At 47.1% G+C, this 21,596-nt stretch overlaps 1 protein-coding gene across 2 annotated transcripts in view; it reads right to left on the minus strand.

Annotated features, from left to right (window-relative positions):
• PMFBP1 (polyamine modulated factor 1 binding protein 1) overlaps positions 1–21,596 on the minus strand; it is a 1,360,893-nt gene that overhangs the window by 246,504 nt on the left and 1,092,793 nt on the right. For both annotated transcript variants that reach the window (XM_069635509.1, XM_069635508.1), the window contains 2 exons: positions 19,338–19,505; positions 7,768–7,935 (listed from right to left, as the gene is read on the minus strand). In XM_069635509.1, coding sequence (XP_069491610.1) covers positions 7,768–7,935; positions 19,338–19,505 — 336 coding nt within the window. The remainder of the gene's footprint in view (positions 1–7,767; positions 7,936–19,337; positions 19,506–21,596) is intronic.

A 21,596-nucleotide genomic window follows, 5' to 3' on the forward strand; every position in this document is an offset into this window, starting at 1 on the left:
TGCCTCTGGCACTAGGAAGATGCAGGATGCCATGAGGCCGAGCAATCTTAAGAAGTCGTAGGCCTGGAGATTTTGGGCATTTTGGAATTTGGAAACCATCTGAAGAATGTCTTGAGCCCTTGACTTGGGAGGCAAGCTCTTTCCCAAGGATGTGTCTAATACAGCCCCTATATACTGGAGCTGTTGGGAAGGTGTCATTTGTGACTTCTTAAAATTGAGGGAGAAGCCCAGTCTGTGGAGGAAGTGGCAGGTGACTTTCAGATGATCCAAGGCTTGTTCGCAGGAACGTGCCCTGATCAACCAATCGTCTAGGTAGGGGTAGATGTGAATCCCCACTCTCCTGAGGTGCACAACCACCACTACCATTAATTTGGTGAAGACCCTCTGGGCGGAGGTCAACACGAATGGCAGGACTCGAAACTGATAGTGCGAATCGCCAACTACGAACCTCAGGTATTTTCTGTGCTTGAGATGAATTGGCACATGAAAATAAGCATCCTGGAGGTCCAATGACACCAACAAATCCTGGAGGTCCAATGACACCAACAAATCCTAAAGTTGAAGGGCGTGACGGATCTGAGAAAGAGTGACCATCTTGAACTTAAGTCCAAGATGGGTCTCAGTCCTCTGTCCTTTTGGGAATCAAAAAATATGGGGAGTACCATCCCTTGTTCCTCTCCGCTACAGGTACTGGTTCTATAGCACCTTTCTCCAGCAGGGTTAAGACTTCCTGCTGTAGGAGCGGGTCTGGAAACTTCGAAGAGCGTCTCCCTGGTGGATTGCTTTCAGGTTGTGTTAGAAAAGGAAGGCAGTAACCTTGGGCTATTATTTCTAGAGCCCAAACATCTGAAGTAATGGCTCCCCATTCTTGCAGATGATGTGACAGCCTGCCTCCCACAGGTGCCTTGTGATGCAAGTCCTCAAAGTGGTTTTGTGGCGGTTGCTGCGGCCGCTGATGGTAAACAGGCTGCAACTGGGGCTGGCTTTGCACGTTTTCCTCGTCCACCACGAGTGGCCTTTTTCTGGCCTCTTTGACTGGCCATTCCTCTCGCCTTTCCATATGAGGAGTAGTAACGATAGGATCGTCCCCTCCAAGATTGTCCTGATGCACGAAAAGGCTGAGGTTGCCTAATAGCAGCTCCTAAAGACTTGGCAGCAGCTTTTGAGGTCTGAAACCTCTCAAGGCTCTCATCAGCCTTGTTGCCAAAAAGGTGCGACCCGTCAAAGGGCATGCTCAGAAGACGGTTTTGCACGTCCGGTGCAAAACCCGACTTCCATAACCACGCAAATCTGCGCATTGCTGTGCTAGTGCCCATGGACCTGCTCACACGATCTGCAGTGTCCGATTCAGACTGAAGGGATTCCTGCATGGCCCCCTTTCCATCTTTAACAATGGCTAGGAATCCTTCCCTTTCATCTCCTTCTGGTATGTGCTCCGCCGCCATTGCAATGCACTCCCACAGAGTGTACGAAAATGTTGTCAAGGCACATGTGGAGTTGGCCGATTTCAACGCCATACTCCCAGCTGAAAATACCTTGCGTGCTCAAACATCCACACACTTGTCGTCCCTATCCGGAGGGATAGAAGGATACGCCACCTTACTTGAAGTTGTGGCTGGCTGGATCACCAAACTCTCGGGATTAGGGTACTTCGACAGATAGCCGGGGTCACTACTGGAAGGGCGGTATTCTGAAGTGAGGGACTTATTCACCGGAGGAACAGAGTCCGGGGTCTCCCAATTTTTGGCCACCCTATTTTGTAAGGCTACATGGAAGGGTAAGATCGGATCTTCGGTGGGACCATGATTCAATATATCGGTCAGATCATCCTGGATGAACTGAGTTGGTGGTCTAGCCCATCCTAAGTATTCAACCAATCTTGTCATTAGTTGTCTGTATGAGGGACTGGCATGCTCCCCTGGTTCTGGCCTGCCAAAATCTGTTTCAGGTGAAGTATCAATTCCACTTGCTTTATGCAAGGTTTCCACCAAATCCCTCATCCTGCTTTCTTCAGAAATCAGGCATTCTGGGACATTTGGGGTGCCATATTCCAGCCCAAAAAGAACATTCTCCTCATCAGACCTGTTCTGTTCTTCAAAAATTGAAGTCAAGGATTTGAAAAATTCTTTCCTTGGAAGAGGTTTGAAAACCTTTTCTGGGAGAGGTGGGAGAGGTGTTTCAGTGGAACCTGAAGGCATTACAGCCTTTGCAGCCTTCTCTTTTGCTGTTATTTTGACAGCTTCTGGCTGAGTTGGAGCCTTTGGAATATTTGGCGCTGAGGGCTTCGAGGTCGATGTCAAAAAGGCGTTGATGGCGCCGACGAAATAGTGCTCGTCGACGGAGATGGCGCTCTTCGAAGACTTGCCCTTCGAGGTGTGTCGGGTTCCGGACGGCGTCAGTGACCTCGAACGGTCGACTCGACTCGAGCAGTCTTTTTCGCTCGACGTCCTGGAGGGTTCCCGATCCTTTCTCCTTCGATCACCCGGGCTCAAGGGCGTGCGAATTTCGGAATGGTAACGCTCCCGGCCGGCTTCCGAAGAAGGCGCGGACCGTGGCTTAGCCTTTTCAAACACCTCCATCATTTTTATTCTGAATGCTTCCCATTTTTCGGAGGAAGAATGTTTTGCGGGGCATTTAATTCTTTTTGGGTATTCGTCCGAGGACGAAGTGGAAGGGGACCAGTGGCGTCTTTTCTTTGACTTTTTCGTCAAAGACCCAGAGCGGTGTGAACCACTTCGGGACCTAGACCGATGCTTTTGCCTTTCGCGTCGAGGAGATTTCTCCTCACGGGACCTCAACTCGACGCTAGAGGCTTTTCGGTCGGGTTTTCGACCTACCTGCAGTTTTCCCTTCCTCTCTCGCAAGGCTTTCCCCGTCGTACAGGCCTCCATGTCGTGGCCTTCACCGAGACACCACAGACATTCTCGGTGCGGGTCTGTGATGGACATTTTCAAACCGCAGGATTTACACTTTTTGAATCCCGACCACGGGGTCGTAGTTGGGGTCGACAACGAGGACACATCGAATATCTTCAGTAACTACGTCACAGAACTACTCGAGGCGCGCTGAGTCTCCGAAGCAACAGGTACTGCGGAAAAATGGAACTGAGGCCAACGGGCGCCGCATGTGCAACTTGTAGACCCAATGACGTCACCCTCGACGGAGGCTTCTGAGGGACCTCGACTCGACATCATCGACGCACGGTGCCCTCTGCCGAGAACATTTTTCCGAAGCAGCTAAAGCTGGATGGAATACATCTAAGATGAGGAATACGTTGGAGGACACAATCCATTCAAAAAGCAATTACTAACGTTGGATCAGTCGTACTTTTAGGAATATTCACATCTGCATTGCTTTGAGGTGTATATTTAACCAATAGCTGTTCTTCAGTCGTAATCTGGGGTTTCTTTGTAATGATCAGCGTTGGAATTCATGCTGCCATAATCCAATTTAGAGTGTTTTAATCTGTTGATTAGAGCAATCCTATTTGCTCATAATGCTACCAGTGTTAGTGATTCTCCCTCTAAAAAACACATGTTGGGGCGAGTATTGTGTACTTAAATGGGTTAAAGTGAGATCAAGAAGTGGTCAAGGAGAAATTACCTGGGAGTTGGAAAGTTCTGGGCCGCCGAACACGCCGATGACGGGAGGACCAGCGAAGACCGGCTTGGCCCAGAAGCGCCGGCGCTGAAGCGCCTGAGGTTTCCCGAAATACTGTGCTAAAGAGTCTGGGAGATGTAATGGAAAGGTCTGAGATGGACCTAATGACTAGTGCTTTCACTCGCTGATTTACTGCGAGGCAAATATGCAAAGAAAGGTACACAGTAAAGATGTTTCTCACGCGTTATGCACGCAAATGGTAAAAGCGCCTGCTTTGAAGAATTCACAGCCGATCGGATATGCAGTTACTAAATACAAACAATATCTAGACTGATCCGAGGTAATCCAGTATTCTGTATAATACTCCGCAGAGTACAACACAAGTGAGCAAGCAATCAGGCAATTATACTTTCAACGTGCAAATCTCACGCCTAGTAGGCATCGGGCCCTCGGCTGTGTCGCCAGCAGTGCTGCGTACAGGTACCCCCTCAGACATTTGTTCGACAAGTGGGCGTAGCCCCTCGGGTGCATTGTTAGGGAGAATTCTCAAAAATCTTCTAATTCCCTTCACCTTAGAGACACGGAGCAACTTTGCTGGATTTTGAGGACTTGATTTTTTTCCTGGAGAGAGTGTGACCCTTTTTTCCAACTCTCTCATGTGTTTTGAAATGTGATTTTACTCTTGTGTTTTCTTAGGTTATGGAGTTTTAGACAACTCCAAAGGCATCATCTTTTCATGTGTGTCACACAGCACCCTCAGTGCAGTGGCACAGGGAAACCTTTTTAGGCTAAACTACTGTTTCCCAGAGTGAGTAAAGTGAAATTGACTTTACTAGTCTTTTTAAATTCCTAGACCCAGCACACCCTATGTTACAATAAAGTGCGGGGGGGGGGGGTTACCTAGTATCCCCTGTGTCTAGAAACTCATGTAGCAGAGTCAAATGCTACCCTTTCCTCTCAAAATGGCTGGTGGCGGTGGTTTTACAACGAACTACCATGATTTTTCCCGACCGCGAACACCAGTAGCGTTAAATCGCAGGAGCTATGTTTTTCAAGATGGTGTCTGAGTCCCCTTTGTTTAAACAGGTCCCGGTCTTCTTTTTTCACCATTTCTTTGTGGAAAGGTCCTTCTAGATTTTTGCTCTGTGCGCCAAGCCAGGTTTGGTTCCTTTGTCCATTCGTCTTTGGCGGGCTTCAGGACTGAAGACCGCCTCTGGCGCCCGAGTGTCTGGGGTGGGCAGGAAGTGAGGGAGGTACCCGAAACTCCCTGTGCTTCGTCTCCTAGGAGACCCAAATGCACTCTGGTATGATTGGCTGGCTGACTGTCCGGCAAGGACAGCCACCATACTGGGTGAGGGACAGCTAGGCTGGAATGAATAGGGGAAAACTAAATAAAAGGTGAGTCTCTTGGCTTGGAAGGCAGAGTCGACCACCGGAACGAAAGAACCGAACACGAGCTTGAAGAGGACGGCTGCTGCAATTCTTGGACCCTTGGTTTGCCTGGTGAAGCCCTGCGGCAGGTCCGAATCGCTAAGTTCATCTCGACAGAGAAGCCCTGCAAGGACAACTTCTCCCTTTGAGTTGGTGGGACCAATCAACAGAACACTAAGCCACCTGGATACCATTCTCTTTGCTGGTGCAAACGGTCCATTCACGTCGATCGACGCGGAAAAGAGGACTGGGGTGTGGTGCCGGTGGGCGGAGTCAGAGGAGCGCATATTCCTAGGGCCGCTCCCCCACGCGCATCTAAATTTAAAGGGGAAGAACATTTTTTCTGGTGAAAAAGGTTCCATCTCACGTCCCTAGTGAGGGCCGCCCATACAGTATGGAGGGAAGGGGACGGGACGTAGGAGTACACCTTGGAATATAACAGTTGTTGACGCCAAAACTGCTTACCGATATTTCAACATATTGTACTCTGCATGAAACCGCAAGGTTTCAGAATAAAAAGCTGCATTTTGCTATTACAAAATGTCTACAGACGTCATGGAATCATTAGGAAACTAACAGTATACTAGTGCTGATGCTTACGCCATGCTATATAACATAAGCTCTGACCCATTAGGGGCAACTGATGCACCCACTTGTCATTCTCTCCATTGCAATTGCTGCATTGTACTTTCCAATAAGAACCTTTGATTTGCCCATCAATCTCATGAGTTTTCTTGCTGTGGGGTCCTGAGGGTGGACCTGCCCCTCAAGAAGGGGCAAGCTAGACAAGTTCTCCATCAATACTGAACCGATTAAGAATTGAGAAATTGATTTATTCTTCTGCCTCAAGAGAATTCATCTTGTGGATGTAACCACCATCAGAGTCAGCCAGGTGAACAGGAATAGAATACCATGAGAGAATATTAGCAAAATAATTTGACCCCATGGGATTTGCAAATTAGATAACACTGATTATCTTTTTTCTTACTCTGTAGATTATTGAAGCACTCTGAAGAGTCTGTACATTAAAAATGCGCTCCTGATGAAGGGAAATATCCGAAACTCCCTGAGCTTTATGTTTTGAGCTTCAAGATTTTTGTTTCTATTTTTATGAATTAAAATAGAAATGTGTACTTAAACTTTGAATATCACTTGTGAAGAGATAATTTGCAATCTTGTAATTTGCACTTATCTTGACTGATTATTATCAGTATTTATGTTGTGCAGGGGATGGGAGTGTCCGTCACTTAAGGACACTTTATTGATTCTTGTTGTGAAGATCAGTAGCAAGATCCACCGAATCACCTTCCTCTACATTAAAGTCCTCTGGAAAGTCTGGGATGTAGGGGTTTCAATCCAAATTTAATGTGGTTCCTTTTCCTCATTATAAATGTCTTTCATTCAGAACATGAATGCACCCCCTATGGAGTGGCGTGTACTACTGAGGAACTCCGGCGTGGACTGGCACCATAGATACAACAGTCGAGGTCAGAGGATCAAAGTCTGAAGATGAAGCGTAGCAAACTCGAGACAGGATCTTGGACATCTTGGGTGCGGCTTAGCCCAAGGACATGCGTTTGTATGCTTTTGTGGTGTCTCTGCTGACTCTTCCTAGCAGGGTGGACACTGATGGTGCCAGCAGGGTCAAGGCAAGAGTGGCCAGCGCCGAGGTCATAGCAGTCGGGGTTGGGGCCAAAGTCGCTGGGCCTTAGCAAAGTTGTCTAGCATCTTAAGCTGGCTGATCTCCCATTCCTCTGACGTAGAGGATTGGGTAGGAAAAGGGATCCTTGGAATGGTGGCTCCTTTTCCTTGAAGAGGAAGAAGATTAATGTTTAGAAGACCTGCCGGGTGAACAAGAGGTCTTGCAGTGCTTCTTTTTCTTCTGGTTCTTTCAGAATGGAGACCGTTCTTCAGTGTGACGTTCAGCGCCGGTCGACCTCGAACAAATCAGTTTATCAACTTTTTCCTTGAGCATGGTGAACAGTTTCGCCTGCCGCTCGCAAAGCGCCTTGGGGCGCATCGACTGACAACCTGCAATCCTGCATGTTGTATCCATCAACGAGGCAGCAAAGACCGATCGTGTGGGGATCTGAAATAGACATGTGGCGTCCATAGCCTATGCAAGGTTTAAAACCTGAGAACTTCAATGGATATTGCTGATAGGCAAGAAGTGAGAAAAACTTTAAAAATCAGGTGTTCCTGCAGCGAGCAGAGTGCACCAAAAAAAAAGAACTAAGTTCATGGGGCGTGGTGCTCAATATATACAGGCCCAGAGGTCATATCCAGTGCAGGGAGCGAGGAGGAATCGGGTGAAGCCATGCTGCGCCCCCTGCCGGTAAAAGGGTTTCTAAAGAGCATCTGTGCTTGGAGATGCATATCAAAGATGAGGCATCCGTGAGACAAAGGTGCATTTACACTCATTGGGCACAACAAAGCACACAAGATCATTCTAAGGGCTATTTTATTAACAGCTCTGGAGTCATGAACCTATCATTGACCTCTCAGTTGCCCTACTAGACACTCATACCTAAATGGCCTCAGCATTATGACACCTATAGAGGTATGATGAGACAAGAAGGCTTATTCATCATGACAATGATTGAAATTTGAAAAATTACTTCAATTAGAATATGTTTTGAGGACACAGACTCAGTCTACGTAACATCCAGAACAGTATTGGAAAGACCACTGCGTTAATGAAAGGTACTGCAAAGGAACAGAGTTATTGGTCCTCACCTCTTCTTCTCTCTGTCTCTGGAAATCCTGAAGCTTTTTCAGCTCACCGTTGAGCCTTCGCATACGCTCCTCGTATGCAGTATTCTCTTCTTCAAGCTGCACTCTTCTCTGCTGGTTGCGTACAAGCTCGTTTCGAAGGGCGGCAATTTCACGACTTTTCTCAACCAACTGGAAACCAAATGGATAGAAATAAACCTGTCAGAATTAATGACACAAATAATGTTGGAGCTGCAATCAAAGCACGAATAATTGTGCTTAATAGGTCAGCACTAATGAAACTGTTGCATCGTATTCCTGCCCTCCGTAGATTGATTTCAGAGGACGTGGAATGGATCAAACTTCCGTGTGCAAAGAATAATCGCATGCTTTGCAAATTGCAATCACATATTATTGCTAAGCTAATTTGGGAGCATGAATCCGATTTGTTCGCTCTAGGGTACCAATTGTTTATGTTCACATCAATCGATGAATCTATCGCCTTTATTGAACATCAGCCACAGGTAGAGTCTTCACCTGTACACCTAACAAACCTGGATCATAATACACAGAAGGCCAGCATTGCTTTAAAAGAGCAACTTGATTCAGTTGCTAACATAGTCAAAGGTTTTGCCTGGTTGGAACCGCTGATAAAAACAATCACGAATGCCAACATGTCGATTAATACATCATAAAATACTGCTTTTTCCAATCAGCTCATGGAACTGCTGTGGCTTTAAAAACTATTATACATGGTTCCATTCTTCTAAATTCAGTGAATTGCCTTCCATCATTATGTTACAAGAAACAATGTCCATGAAGGATATAATTTCAGATGGGTATACGGCATTCTCCCACAAGGCTGAAAAAGGACCTGTGGGTAGACCCTATGGTGGTCTAGCGGTTTTGATCAAAAATGACATTGATTGCTCCTCATATGTTTGGTCATCCACTTAACTTTACTCGTGAATCCTCGTTGATTCTTTTTAATTATTTCACTCTATTGGAATCCAAATTCGATTGCTATTGAAAAAATAATCTTCAAACTTAATGCTATGTTAACCAATGCTTTATTACTCAATCCTAATTTTGAAATCATTTTAGGAGGCAACTTCAATACATCACTCCATGTGGCGCATAGTGTGCTTTCCATGAACACTCTATCCCAGATCAAGGGTTCTTCTTGGATCCAATTCTTTGAGGATTGAGACCTCCAGATTATTGCTGATAACATCCAAATCAATCCCTTCACCTGGCAGAGAGGCTGGATGAAATCTCATATAGACTACATCATTCTTTCTAATGGAGTAGCTAGGACGGCAGGTCCACTTACATTAGTTATTGCAGGTAACAGTGACCATCTTTTGTTAGAGTGCTCACTTGCTATAAGCTTTGATATTCACAAAGTTGATGCAAATCTCACTCTGCCTATAATTGACAGGCTGTTACTTCGGTGCAATGGCATCCTGCCAATTGTAGAAAACTTAACAGTTTAGTGAATCGCGATCTGTGGGTTCCTTCCTTCAATCCCAGTGGTGAAGACCTAGCTCTACAAATTGACAGATGGAATCCAAATATGATTCAACAGCATCTTTGCAACATAGCTGACACAAATTCTAAGAATCATGTAGCTGTGAAACAACTTCATTATAATCATCTGATTAGTGCACTAAAAAAAAAAAAGAACTATGCACTGCGACAGCTAAGAAACTTGAACCTTAAGGCTACTGAACATATTCCAAGAAAAAAAGCTATTCTTCTATCATACAAAAATGAGATTAAAATAATTAAAATTGAAGCCTTTTTGGCACACAATCAGAGAATTATTAATCTTATTTGTACTAAGAACACAAGGCAGATATAGAAGATGATCAGAAATCAAATGGGCAAACAGCAAATTGAGCTTCAATCCTCAATTTCGGGGGATACCTGGGTGCAATATTATAGACCCAAGTACTCTTGTCCATTAAGATTTCGTGAATTTAACACTAAAGATTTTTCCAAAGACATTTTACCACACTGTCCATGGGAAATAAATTATATTTATGATGCCTTAACTAGACTTAAAAGCTCTAGGGCGCCTGGTCCAGACGGGCTCTCCCCCCCATGTGTCCTAAAGGACGATCCACATTTTTGGGCCCCAGTTCTTAAAAGGCGATTCGATATTGTATTTCAAACCAGGACTATTCCTAGTTCATGGCTTAAGTCTGTCATCATTCCTCTTTATAAAAAGGGTCAAATGGACCTTCCATCTAACTATCGTCCTATTGCAATTATTGATGTTGCTGCCAAAGTTTTTGCCGCATTAATTCTACTGGACCTGAATTCTTACATTAATACGCATAACACTCTCTCACACTGTCAAACTGGTTTTAGGAAACAGTTAGGCACCCAACTAAATGCGACTATCCTAGCCCATCTTTTGGCAGTCTCTACTCAGTCCATCAAGGGTCCCATTTATATGGCATTTTTAGATCTTGCTGCAGCTTTTGATAGCGTTATCAGAAACATTCTATGAGCAAAGATGGCTAAATTTGGAATTTCGGCTCACCGTGTAGCAATTATTGCCCTATTACATCAGGAAACAAATTACAAAATCAGAATTGACCAAGCTGGCTCCTTAACTGAAAAATTCTCTACGGAAATAGGCGTCAAACAAGGGTGCAACCTGGCATCCGTATTATTTAATCTTTATCTGGCAGACGTTGATGAACTATGGCTTGGTCAGAAATCTTTTCCTGTTAAACTGGGTGGTTTAAGTCTAAGTTGGATGGCTTTTGCAGATGACGTGATCTTATTTGATAGAACGCCTTTTGGTCTACAGACAAAAATTGAAATTTTTGCCGAATTCTGTAGCCAACATAATCTCTCCATCAACGCACAGAAATCCAACATCCTCATATTTTCCAGTAAAGAACAAGGCAAAAAAGGCCATCTGTATAATTGGCTTCTAGGAGGAAAACCTATTCAATCCAAATCAAGTCTCACATACTTGGGTTATAACTTAACCAATTCTAACTCGTTAATCACGTGGTACAATGACCTCAATATCAAAGCAGCTCTGCTGATTGCCCAAATGAGAATCATCCTCAACAAATTGTGTACATTTTCATTAATACCGCTAATTGATTTCTACTTACTTAAAGTAGAGTCAATTTTGTTATATAGGCTTGACACCTGTTTACTAAATTTGGACAATCAGCTTAATAGGGTTCAGGGACTCATTTGGAAAAAGGTCCTCGCATTACCCAAAAGTCTTCCAAACGCCTGTATCAGGCATGAATTAGGCTTATCGTCGTTGGCTAGTCGGTTAAAGTGGCGCAGACTTAACAACTCTAGTAAAATCCTACTACCGCCAATTAATTCCTTATATGAGGATCTGGCGTAAATTATACATAAAGATAGTCCAAACTCCATGGCTAGATTTAAAAAGCAAATGCTTGACACTTTAACTGAATTGGGAATGGTTGAGTTTGATCTGGTTTATCGACCGGCATGGTAAAAAAAAAATTGTTGCAGACTGTTTGGGTTTCCACTAGTGATCAATTGGCACATTATGTACAGTTGTCGGAATATGCTAAATTTAGACACAAGCAGACACCAAGATTGAAAGATCTGCCCATGTGAACGAACCAGACAAATGTTTGAGATTTAGATTTAATCTGTTTAACACCAAGGAACAAACTAAGTACTGGCATGATGGCCAAATTCACCTCTCAGATTTAGGATATCGCTTTTGTCTCATTCCAACTCAGACTGAAACGTTGAAACACTTAATACTCTATTGTCATGGTCTTGAATCTCTGCGCTCGTCAATATTGAGAAAATACTTCATAATTAATTCTACATTTTCATTAGAATTACTCTGGTGTTTTTGTATGTGGGGGGACAGCAATACTCTACTCATAGCACTAACACGCTTTTTATCCGGCATTCAAACAAAAATAGATGAATTTGGCTCATAAAGTGATCACAGGTCTCTTAAATAATAGGAGGTACTCCTCTTTGTGTGTACAATTTGTATATCGAATATGGTTCCTATGATATTGTATTACTCTCACTTTTTACTAAACAAATCGGAAAAAAAATATGTAAAAATATTTGTGATTCGAAAGTTGATTCATGGATAGGTGCATTCTTACTCTCATTTAAATTGTATGTTTGATTTGAATCTTGCTGTATTATTAATGATTAATCTCTACATTTTTTTCTCTGTTCTTTTTTCCTTTTCTCTCGCTTGTGAATTGAAATTTGAAATATGGATATGTGTTTTCTTGTTTTTTCTAATTGCACTTATGTTTACAACTGTGTCGTATCATCTATGATGGATATTTACATCTTTTCGTTTTGATAAATTGTATTGTGTGTTTTATAATTTTTGTATAACTCAAGTTTTTAATGATTTACAAAAGTATGTTTTTTATAAATTGTAAAGATGCTTTCATCAAAAACAATTTTAATAAAATTAAAAAAATATATTTTTTTTAAAAAAAAGAAAGTTACCGATAAAACAATCATGGAAATGTAAAGTGAATGCTTAAAAGCCTGTACCGCCATCTATGGAAGAATAGACCTGGGTTCTGTTCCGGCAAATAACTGCATGGCCATAATTTCTATAATGTTCCACTAGAATGTGGCATGGTCGAAGTGGAGCTCTTTTTACCAGTAAAGTAGTAACTCTGCCACAAACATTAGAAACATCAATAAAGCTTACAGAAGGGGATGTGAAGTAAGGCATCCAGGTAGTACACCTTTTAATGTCAATCCCAGACTTGAAATGAGGCCGGGATCTAAACCACATTTTTTATCTCTCCTTTGGCAGATGTTGGGCAACCAGACAAAGGTTGAAGCTTCAGTTGCTCTTGTTCATAGAAAATAATCTGGAGAAAGGCCCTGCTTCTCCCATCTGCTGGGGCACTACATTGTTAGTTGTGAAAGGGAGATGCAGGGACTGAGGTAAGGAAGAAAGTGGAAGAGTAGGATGAGACACACCGATTATAAATCATCCATGTCCATGATGCCACAATGGGAGTTTTCTGGTCAAAGTACTGCAGTGGTGAAAAGAACAATACCTCAGAGAACTCTTCTGTTCTTTGGGAAAAGGGAATCCACTTACCCACAGTGCCTTTTGTCACAGATTCATGCAACTGTGGCTCCAGAAAGCACCAATTAATAATTCTCACCTTCATAGTCCTCTTATATTAGGAGCCAAAAATTGAACACTTATTGGGTAACTGTGGTCAGGACATGAGACAGCATTTGTGGGAGGACCCATGAGGAATGTCATCTTTGCATGAACTGGATCCTTTAAAACTGGCCATATAAAGCATAATACGTAGGAAAAGGGTACACAGAAGAGGAAAATACATTAAGAAGGTACATGAGAGCGTGCATCCACAGGCAGAACAGAAAGAAGGGATTGGTGGTAAAGTCAAAATGGGGAGTGCTAGCTGAGGACCCGGTCATAGGTGTGGTGAAGCACACCTATCCCATTTGCTATGGTAAAACATGATGCCACCCTCCCTGGACTAGGGAGGGACATCAAGCACAGAAAGGATAGGGGCTGACGACAAAGAACAAGTTACTTTCTTACCTGGTAACGTTCTTTCGATGGGATGGTCCGACGACGTATTCCATATCTATGACATGTAATCACCACAGCTGTGCTGCTTCGGAAACTTTTTCGGCGTCTGCGTCCTGCGTCGATGACGTCGATGCGCCGTCGTCGAGGACCTCCTCCGACGTCATCCGATGTGATAAGTAGGACGCACGACGCCCATAGCCTCAGTTGTAGTTTTTTCCCCCTGAACGTGTGACATAAGTCAACTGCCAGTCAGACACAAAGCCTTGCGGAACGTAAGCTGCAATCGCAAAAGAAATTCTGCAGCGGGGAAGGCCGGGCGGGAGCGATATGGAATACGTCGTCGGACCATCCCATCGAAAGAACGTTACCAGGTAAGAAAGTAACTTGTTCTTCGAGGGGATTGGGTCCTCCGACGTATTCCATATCTATGACAGACTCCCAAAGCAGTACCAAAGCAAGGAGGAGGGAAAGAATTTAGAATCAAAATGTAGAATAGCCAATCAAATAGCAGAGCAAAGGACCGCCTTGCCAAAGGCCAGATCCTGTGCTCGGATGGAATCAAGGGAATAGTGACGTACAAAAGTATGAACAGAAGCCCAGGTGGCTGCATCACAGATGTTGCGAATAGGAACACCCCTCTGCAGGGCAGTAGACGCAGCCATACCCCTGGTAGAATGGGCCCGCAAGCCAGCCGGCGGGTCCTTACCCGCCAAACGGTAGCACTCCGAGATGGCCAAAATAATCCAGCGAGACAAAGTCTGTTTCGTCACAGCTTGCCCCAAACGCTTTCCAGCGTAACCAATAAAGAGTTGATCATCCACTCTGACCCGGGACATGCGTGAAACATAAAAGCTTAAAGCTCTCCTAGGATCAAGCCTATGGAGCCTCTCCTCTTCCTTACCAGGATGCGGAGGAGGATAGAATGCCGGAAGAACAACCTTCTGGGCCAAATGAAATTCCGTCACTACCTTCGGAAGAAAAGAAGGACGAACTCTAAGGACAACCCTGTCCTTGTGAAATACAGTGAAGGGAGGCTTAACTGAAAGTGCCTGTAACTCACTCACTCTGCGAGCGGAAGTAACCGCAACTAAAAACACAGTTTTCAGAGTTAACAGCCTCAAAGGGCAAGAATGTAAAGGCTCAAACGGAGCACCCATAAGAAACTTAAGAACCAGGTTTAAATCCCAACCGGGCACCAGGAAAGGTGACGGAGGGAACACATTAGTGAGCCCTTTCAGGAACTGTGAAATCAAAGGGATTTTAAAGTAAGAACACTCTTCAGACGAGCGCTTAAAGATGGACAGCGCCGCCAGGTAACCCTTAACGGTACCCACTTGCAAGCCCCTGTGGGCCAAAGAAAGTAAAAAGGACAGAACCATGGGGATGTCACATGCAAAAGGATCCACATTCTGAACTCTGCACCAGTCGCAGAACTTACGCCAACGGCAACGGTACAGAGACTTTGTTGCCGGCCTTCGGGCCGAAAGCAACACCTCCATCACGTCCTCAGGGAGGTCCCAATCCTTATACCTCAACCTTTCAGAAGCCAAGCGTGAAGGTTGAGGGATCTGACCTCTGGATGGAGAACCTGACCCCCCTCCCGTGAGAGCAGATCATCTCGGTAGGGAAGACGACGTGGAGGGCAGATGGATAAGTCGAGAAGGTCCGGGTACCACGTCCTCCGAGCCCACGCCGGGGCAATGAGGATCATCCGGGAACCGAACTTCCGTAACCTCCGCAGCACTTGCGGGATGACGGGGACTGGAGGAAACGCGTACAGCAGCGGGAATGACCACTCCACCATGAACGCGTCTCCTAAGGCTCCTTCTGGAGGAAATTCCCGCGAGCAAAACCTTTCGCACTTCCGGTTGACACTGGAGGCGAAGAGATCCACTTGAGGGGTCCCCCAAAGGGCGAAGATCTCCAGGAGAATCTCCTGAGCCAACTCCCACTCGTGAGAGATCGCGCTCTGCCTGCTCAGAGCGTCCGCCGTCACGTTTTCGGCTCCGGCCAGATGAACTGCCGGGATCGAAACTTCCTGCTGGATGGCCCAGAACTCGAGCTGCATCGCCTCTCTGCACAGAGGAAGTGACCCTGCCCCCCCCCTTTTTGTTGAGGTAGTGCATGGCCACTGTGTTGTCCGTCAGGATCAGGACATTCTTCCCTCCCACAGACGGCAGAAAAGCCTTCAGGGCTAGCCTGACGGCCCTCAGCTCCAACAGATTGATATGGAGTCTGGACTCTGACGGAGACCAACGACCGCTGACTGTCAGCCCGTTGGCATGAGCTCCCCATCCCGTGAGGGATGCATCCGTCACGATCGTCACCTCCGGCCAGGGAAGCCAAAATGGAGCCCCCTTCATCAAGTTGCCTTCGACGGCCCACCACAGAAGGTCCCGGGCGACCGAGGACGGCACCTGAATCGAGTCCGACATCCTGCCGGAGGACTGCGACCATTGCGTCTTGAGTGCCCACTGCAAAGATCTCATCCGCAGGCGAGCCTCTGGCACCAGAAGAATGCAGGATGCCATGAGGCCGAGCAACCTCAAGAACTCGAACGCTGGGAGCGTCTGGGCATGCTGAAACTTGTGCACCATCTGCTGAATGTGAAGAGCCCTCACCTGGGGAGGAAAACACTGCCCCAGGGAAGTGTCGAGCACTGCTCCGATGTACTGGAGCCGCTGTGTTGGCGTCAAATGGGACTTCTTTAAATTGAGGGAGAAGCCCAGCCTGTGAAGGGAGTGGCAGGTGATCGATAGATGATCCAGGACTTGCTCGGGAGAGCTCCCCCTGATCAACCAATCGTCCAGGTAGGGGTAGACGTGAATCCCCCCTTGCCTGAGATGCGCTGCCACCACCACCATGAGCTTGGTGAAAACCCTCGGGGCGGAGGTCAATCCGAACGGCAGGACCCGAAACTGAAAGTGCGAGTCGCCAACCGCGAACCTCAGGTACTTCCTGTGCTTGGGATGGATCGAACATGGAAGTAAGCATCCTTGAGGTCGAGTGACACCAACCAGTCCTGAAGCTGAAGGGCCTGGAGGACTTGAGAGAGAGTAACCATCTTGAACTTGTCCTTCCTGAGGAGTATGTTCAAATCGCGCAAGTCCATGATGGGTCTCAATCCCCCGTCTTTCTTCGAAACCAAAAAATAAGGGGAATACCATCCCTTGTTCCTTTCCGCTACAGGCACCAGTTCTATGGCGCCTTTCTCCAGCAGGGCTTGAATTTCCTGCGCAAGGAGCGGATCCGGACTCTGCAAAGAGAGGTTCCCCGGTGGATTGTCGCGAGGCCTGTGCCGAAAAGGAAGACAGTAGCCGTGGGTTATGATCTCCAGAACCCACACATCTGAAGTAATGGCTTGCCACTCTACAAGATGCTGCGCCAGCCTTCCCCCAACCGGCGAACCATGGGACATGGCCTCACGACTGAGTGGGAGCGGCTGCGGCGTTACCTGAGGGCAAAGAGGCAACTGCCCGAGCGGCCTTGGCACCACGGGTACCCTGTCGTCCACCTCTGGTACCCCTGCGATGGCCTCTTTGACTGCCAGCTCCTCTCGCTTTACTGAAGGATGAGTAATAGCGAAAGGAACCACCCCTCCACTGCTGTCCCCTAGGACGAAAAGGCGGAGGTTGTTGAACTGCAGCGCCCAACGACTTCGCTGCAGCTTTTGAGGTCTGCAACCTCTCAAGGCTCTCGTCAGCCTTGCTGCCAAAAAGGTGTTCACCATCAAAGGGCATGTTGAGGAGCCGGGACTGCACATCAGGAGCAAACCCCGACTTCCGCAACCACGCAAACCTGCATATCACGGTGCTCGCCGCCATGGACCTACTGACGCATTCAGCCACGTCCAGACCCGACTGAACGGACTCACACATGGCATCCTTACCATCCTGGACCATAGCAAGGAAACCATCCCGTTCATCCCCTTCGGGAATATGTTCAGCCGCTAACGCAACACAGTTCCACAGAGTGTGCGTGAAACGTGACAAGGCACAAATGGAGTTGGCCGCCTGAAGCGCCATACCACCAGAAGAAAACACTTTCTTCACCCAGCCATCAAAACGTTTGTCGTCCCTATCAGGAGGGATGGTAGGGTACGACGCCTGCTTTGCCGGGGCCGTGGCCGCCTGCACCACCAAACTCTCCGGAGTGGGGTGCCTGGTCAAGTAGCAGGGGTCGCTACTGGCTGGACGGTATTTACGCGACAAGGATCTGCCCACCGCCGGGATACTCTCCGGAGCAGTCCAAGCCGCCGCCACCCTTCTCTGTAAAGCCATATGGAACGGCAGAACCGGGTCAGTTGGGGGACCAACATCAAGGATGTCCGTCAGATCATCCTGCACAAACTCCCCTGGGGGAGCAGACCATCCCAGATACTCAGACACCCTAGCCATAAGGCGCCGGTACGAGGAATCGGCATGGGAGCCAGGCTCAGGCCTACAAAATTCCACCTCCGGAGAGGTGTCCAGTCCACTGGCATCATGCAGTGACTGCCTCAAATCGTCAAACCATCTGGCACCTGACTAGGAACCAGGCCATCAGAATCCTCATCCGCCTCCGAAATATATTCCAGGTGGCGAAAAGGCACCCGAGAGTGCTTGCTCTTAACCAGAGCCTTCCTAGGGGGTACACCCGTGACACGGGGCACCTCCGACACGAAAGGCGTCGATGGCGTCGAGCGAATCGGCGCCGACAAAACCGGCAACGGCGCCGAGAGGATCGACGTCGACGAAATCGGCGTCGACGTCAGATGCAGCGCCTCCAGTATCGGCGGCGTCGACACAGCCCTCGAAGCCGGAGCCCCGAGCGTGTCCCTCGACGACCTGATCGTCGACGGCTTCGACGAGGTCCTCGAAGCCGGAGCCTCGAGAAAGCCTGTCGACGCCCTCGACGCCTCAGACGTCGATGTCTTCCTCGAAGACTTCACAGGAGCACACGGTCTCGAACGCGTCGAGGACCGGGACCTGGAACGGGTACGGCGAGAACGAGCCTCCTTGTCCGAACGGGACCGCTCCCGTGACTCGTGCCGACCACTCTTGCGAGCGGCGTCTCTCGACCTCACACGGCCGACCCCACTCGGGGGCGCGGACGGCTGAGTACCCTGCGACTCAAGAATCGCCAACATTTTCTTCCCGAAGGAAGCCCATTCCTCCGGCGTCGCACGGCTGGTGGGGTAACCGACGTGCCGTGCAGAATCCTCGGAAGAGGACCTGGAAGGCGACCGGTGACGGCGCTTCCGAGAATGCCTCGAAGAGGCCGAGGAGTGGCGAGACCCACTCCTAGAAGAAGACCGACGAGACTTCCGACGATGACGCGGAGAGTCACCCCTCGAATCATCCGTCGAAAGCCCCGCCGACTTCGACTTCCGGGGCTTGGACACCCGACCTACCGACAACTTCTTCTTACGTTCGCGTAAGGCTTTGGACGTGAGCGACTGGCAGTCGATACAGTCATCCGTGTCGTGGGCCTCCCCGAGGCACCAGAGGCAGGCGTCGTGCGAGTCAGTCACCGACATCTTGGACCCACACTCCCCGCACTTCTTAAAGCCCGGACGCGGGGTTGAAGACGAAGTGGAAGACATCGCCGAAGGAAATTCACAAACGAACAGGTTCGAAGAACCAGAAAGAACAGAACTCCAAAGAGTCGAGGTTTAGAACCGAGAAACACGAAGCAACACGTTTGCGGAAAAAACGGAACTGAGGCTATGGGCGTCGTGCGTCCTACTTATCACATCGGATGACGTTGGACGTCGGAGGAGGTCCTCGACGACGGCGCATCGACGTCATCGACGCAGACGCCGAAAAAGTTTCCGAAGCAGCACAGCTGTGGTGATTACATGTCATAGATATGGAATACGTCGGAGGACCCAATCCCCTCGAAGCAGTATTATCAAATGGATAACCGTTTCATGTGTTCACATTGACAACCTAGTGATCACCTTTTGCCCAATTAATAGAACACAGTCTATCCCCAGTTTTTCTTAGTATCATGGCTAGACTCAGAATACCTGCTCCATTGTTTCTTTCTGGGTTCCCAGGGAGGAAGTCATCCTAGTCTTCATCTCTTGTATCGCATCCTGTGCAAGAGCCAGCTCTTTGCCGCTTAATCTCATTGTCTCCTGTGCTGCTGCCAGTTCTGTTTTCAATCTAGACATTGCTTCCTCTTGCTGAATCACCTAAGGACACAACAGACATATTTACTAGTCTAATAGTCCCTGGGATGTTTTCTCTTCTGAAGGAAGAAAGGCAACAGCATTGGAAGGATGCAGCATCGGCGGTGGGTGCTCATGTTGAATAGTCACTCATTTTACAAGTGAACATGAGACAAATAACACAAAACATATGTGCTTTAGATGTTAGTCCTCTTTGCATGCTTTTTTCGTCAGATTACTAACCTTAATTATATGCTGAGAAGGCTCCAGAATATGTGTTTATGTAATGCAGCTCATACCAAATACAATATTTTGGACAGAATCATTCCACAAAAAAGAAACCATGCAATTCATTACCCAACCAAGTTCCAGCCTCTTGACCGATATCTGAACTCAGGAGTAGCACAGTCACACATTCCAGTATGCCTATTGTTATGAGGGGTTTTTAGCACCATTATATAAAAATAACAAATATAATAATAGCTATGGGCACTATAAATAGCATCAAGAAAGCAATTCTAGCTGATATGAAGTGTTCCACTGAGTTAGACCCAACTCTCACTGGTCATATGACTGAGCAGTAAAGTTTACACTAAGGAGGAGGATAATAGGCTGCTTTAAAGTAAAGATTCGCAATGCTTGTCAAGCAATAGGCTGTCCACACAACTGAGCATCAAATACATACCTATTTAACATAACAAGAAAGTTGCATTAGGTCCAGTAAAGCACAAGATGAGTAAAATCAGTTCTATACAAAACACCATATTTGGGTCCAATATGGACACCTGCCAAATGGGCTTCCAATTGAGCAGCAGCAAAGGGAACATTCAAATTCTGTGGGTGCCCGCCCAATCCTCCTGAAATCCATAATTTAATCTGTGAAATGTAAACCAGAAAGCGCAGAGGGGCTATCTATTGAGGTAGTAATCTATCAGCAGCAGTGATGAGGAGGACAAATGGAATAGAGTACTGAACTATGATGATATTTGTTCTGGCCGTTACCCCCGATGAAACCAGGAGAAAATGTTCACAATCTCTTACCTAATTCCAGGAAATGATGTGTGGGGCTCAATGGCATTCTGACTACGAGGGTGTTGCAGCAGCTAAGCTGTGCAGGCCTGACCCACATCCCATTTTTCCCTTTAAAAAAGAGACAGTTGAAAGGGATATGGTAGGCCTGCTGGTCCCTTGCACAGCGGTAGTAAAACAAAAACAGCAGGAGGCCTGTTTTGATGCCATGTTTGTGGAGGTCGTGGGTGAGGACTGAAGAGTGAGGTGTAAGGAGCAGGGTTTACTGAAGTGCCCCCCACCAGCCTCTCACCTGTGTGGACTTAAATGGTAGGATGCCATTAAGTGCAGCAGCTGCCAGGCGAAAGTGCCTGGAAGAGCTGGAAGGAGGATAGTCCTCTGCTGTCAGTGAGGAAAGTCACCAGGGTTGGGGTGCCGGATGCACTGATAGAAGTGGAGGATAGGACCAGAGTTTTTCTTCTCTTCCCCAGCCTGCCTTGAATAAAACTGGGTAACAACATGGTTGTGGGAACAGCAGGAAAAGTGCTTTGGGAAGATGTAGACCAAGTGGGAGGACCACTCAAGCTATGAATAGGGTCTGCTGGCCTGGGCTGATACTGTGATGCGGGAGGAGGGAGACAGAGTACTGGGAATAGCTGGCAGACATGGACAAAAGAAATGTAACCAACATGTGCCACATGAGAGCAGAAGATGGGAGTCAGCAGCAGGGTACATGTCCTCATCGGAAGGCATTGGTAGAACGGTATTAGCCAAACTGTTTGTTTATAATTGATCGAATGGTACATTTGACCGAATTCGGCCAGTACAAGTTGATGGTGAAACAGCCACCTTCAACCAGCCATGCAGGGGATTAGAAGCGACCAGAACCATCCCTTTCTGAGGTGCAGCAGCCGGTCCTGGATTAGAGGGTCACCCCTGAATGTAAGATGGGGGTAGTAGGAACGCATGCAAGCCTTATTAAAGATTACCTGCCTAAGGTCACAACTAGGGTAACCAAAGCAGAGAGAAGAAGGTTGAATTACAAGAAATGCTAATGTCACTGAAGAGGCAAGTGAACGAGTTGCTGCCGGGTACTGGAAGCAAGAG

This window comes from Ambystoma mexicanum, chromosome 1q (genome assembly GCF_040938575.1).
Source record: "Ambystoma mexicanum isolate Mex_15411 chromosome 1q, UKY_AmexF1_1, whole genome shotgun sequence".
Classification (NCBI taxonomy): domain Eukaryota; kingdom Metazoa; phylum Chordata; class Amphibia; order Caudata; family Ambystomatidae; genus Ambystoma; species Ambystoma mexicanum.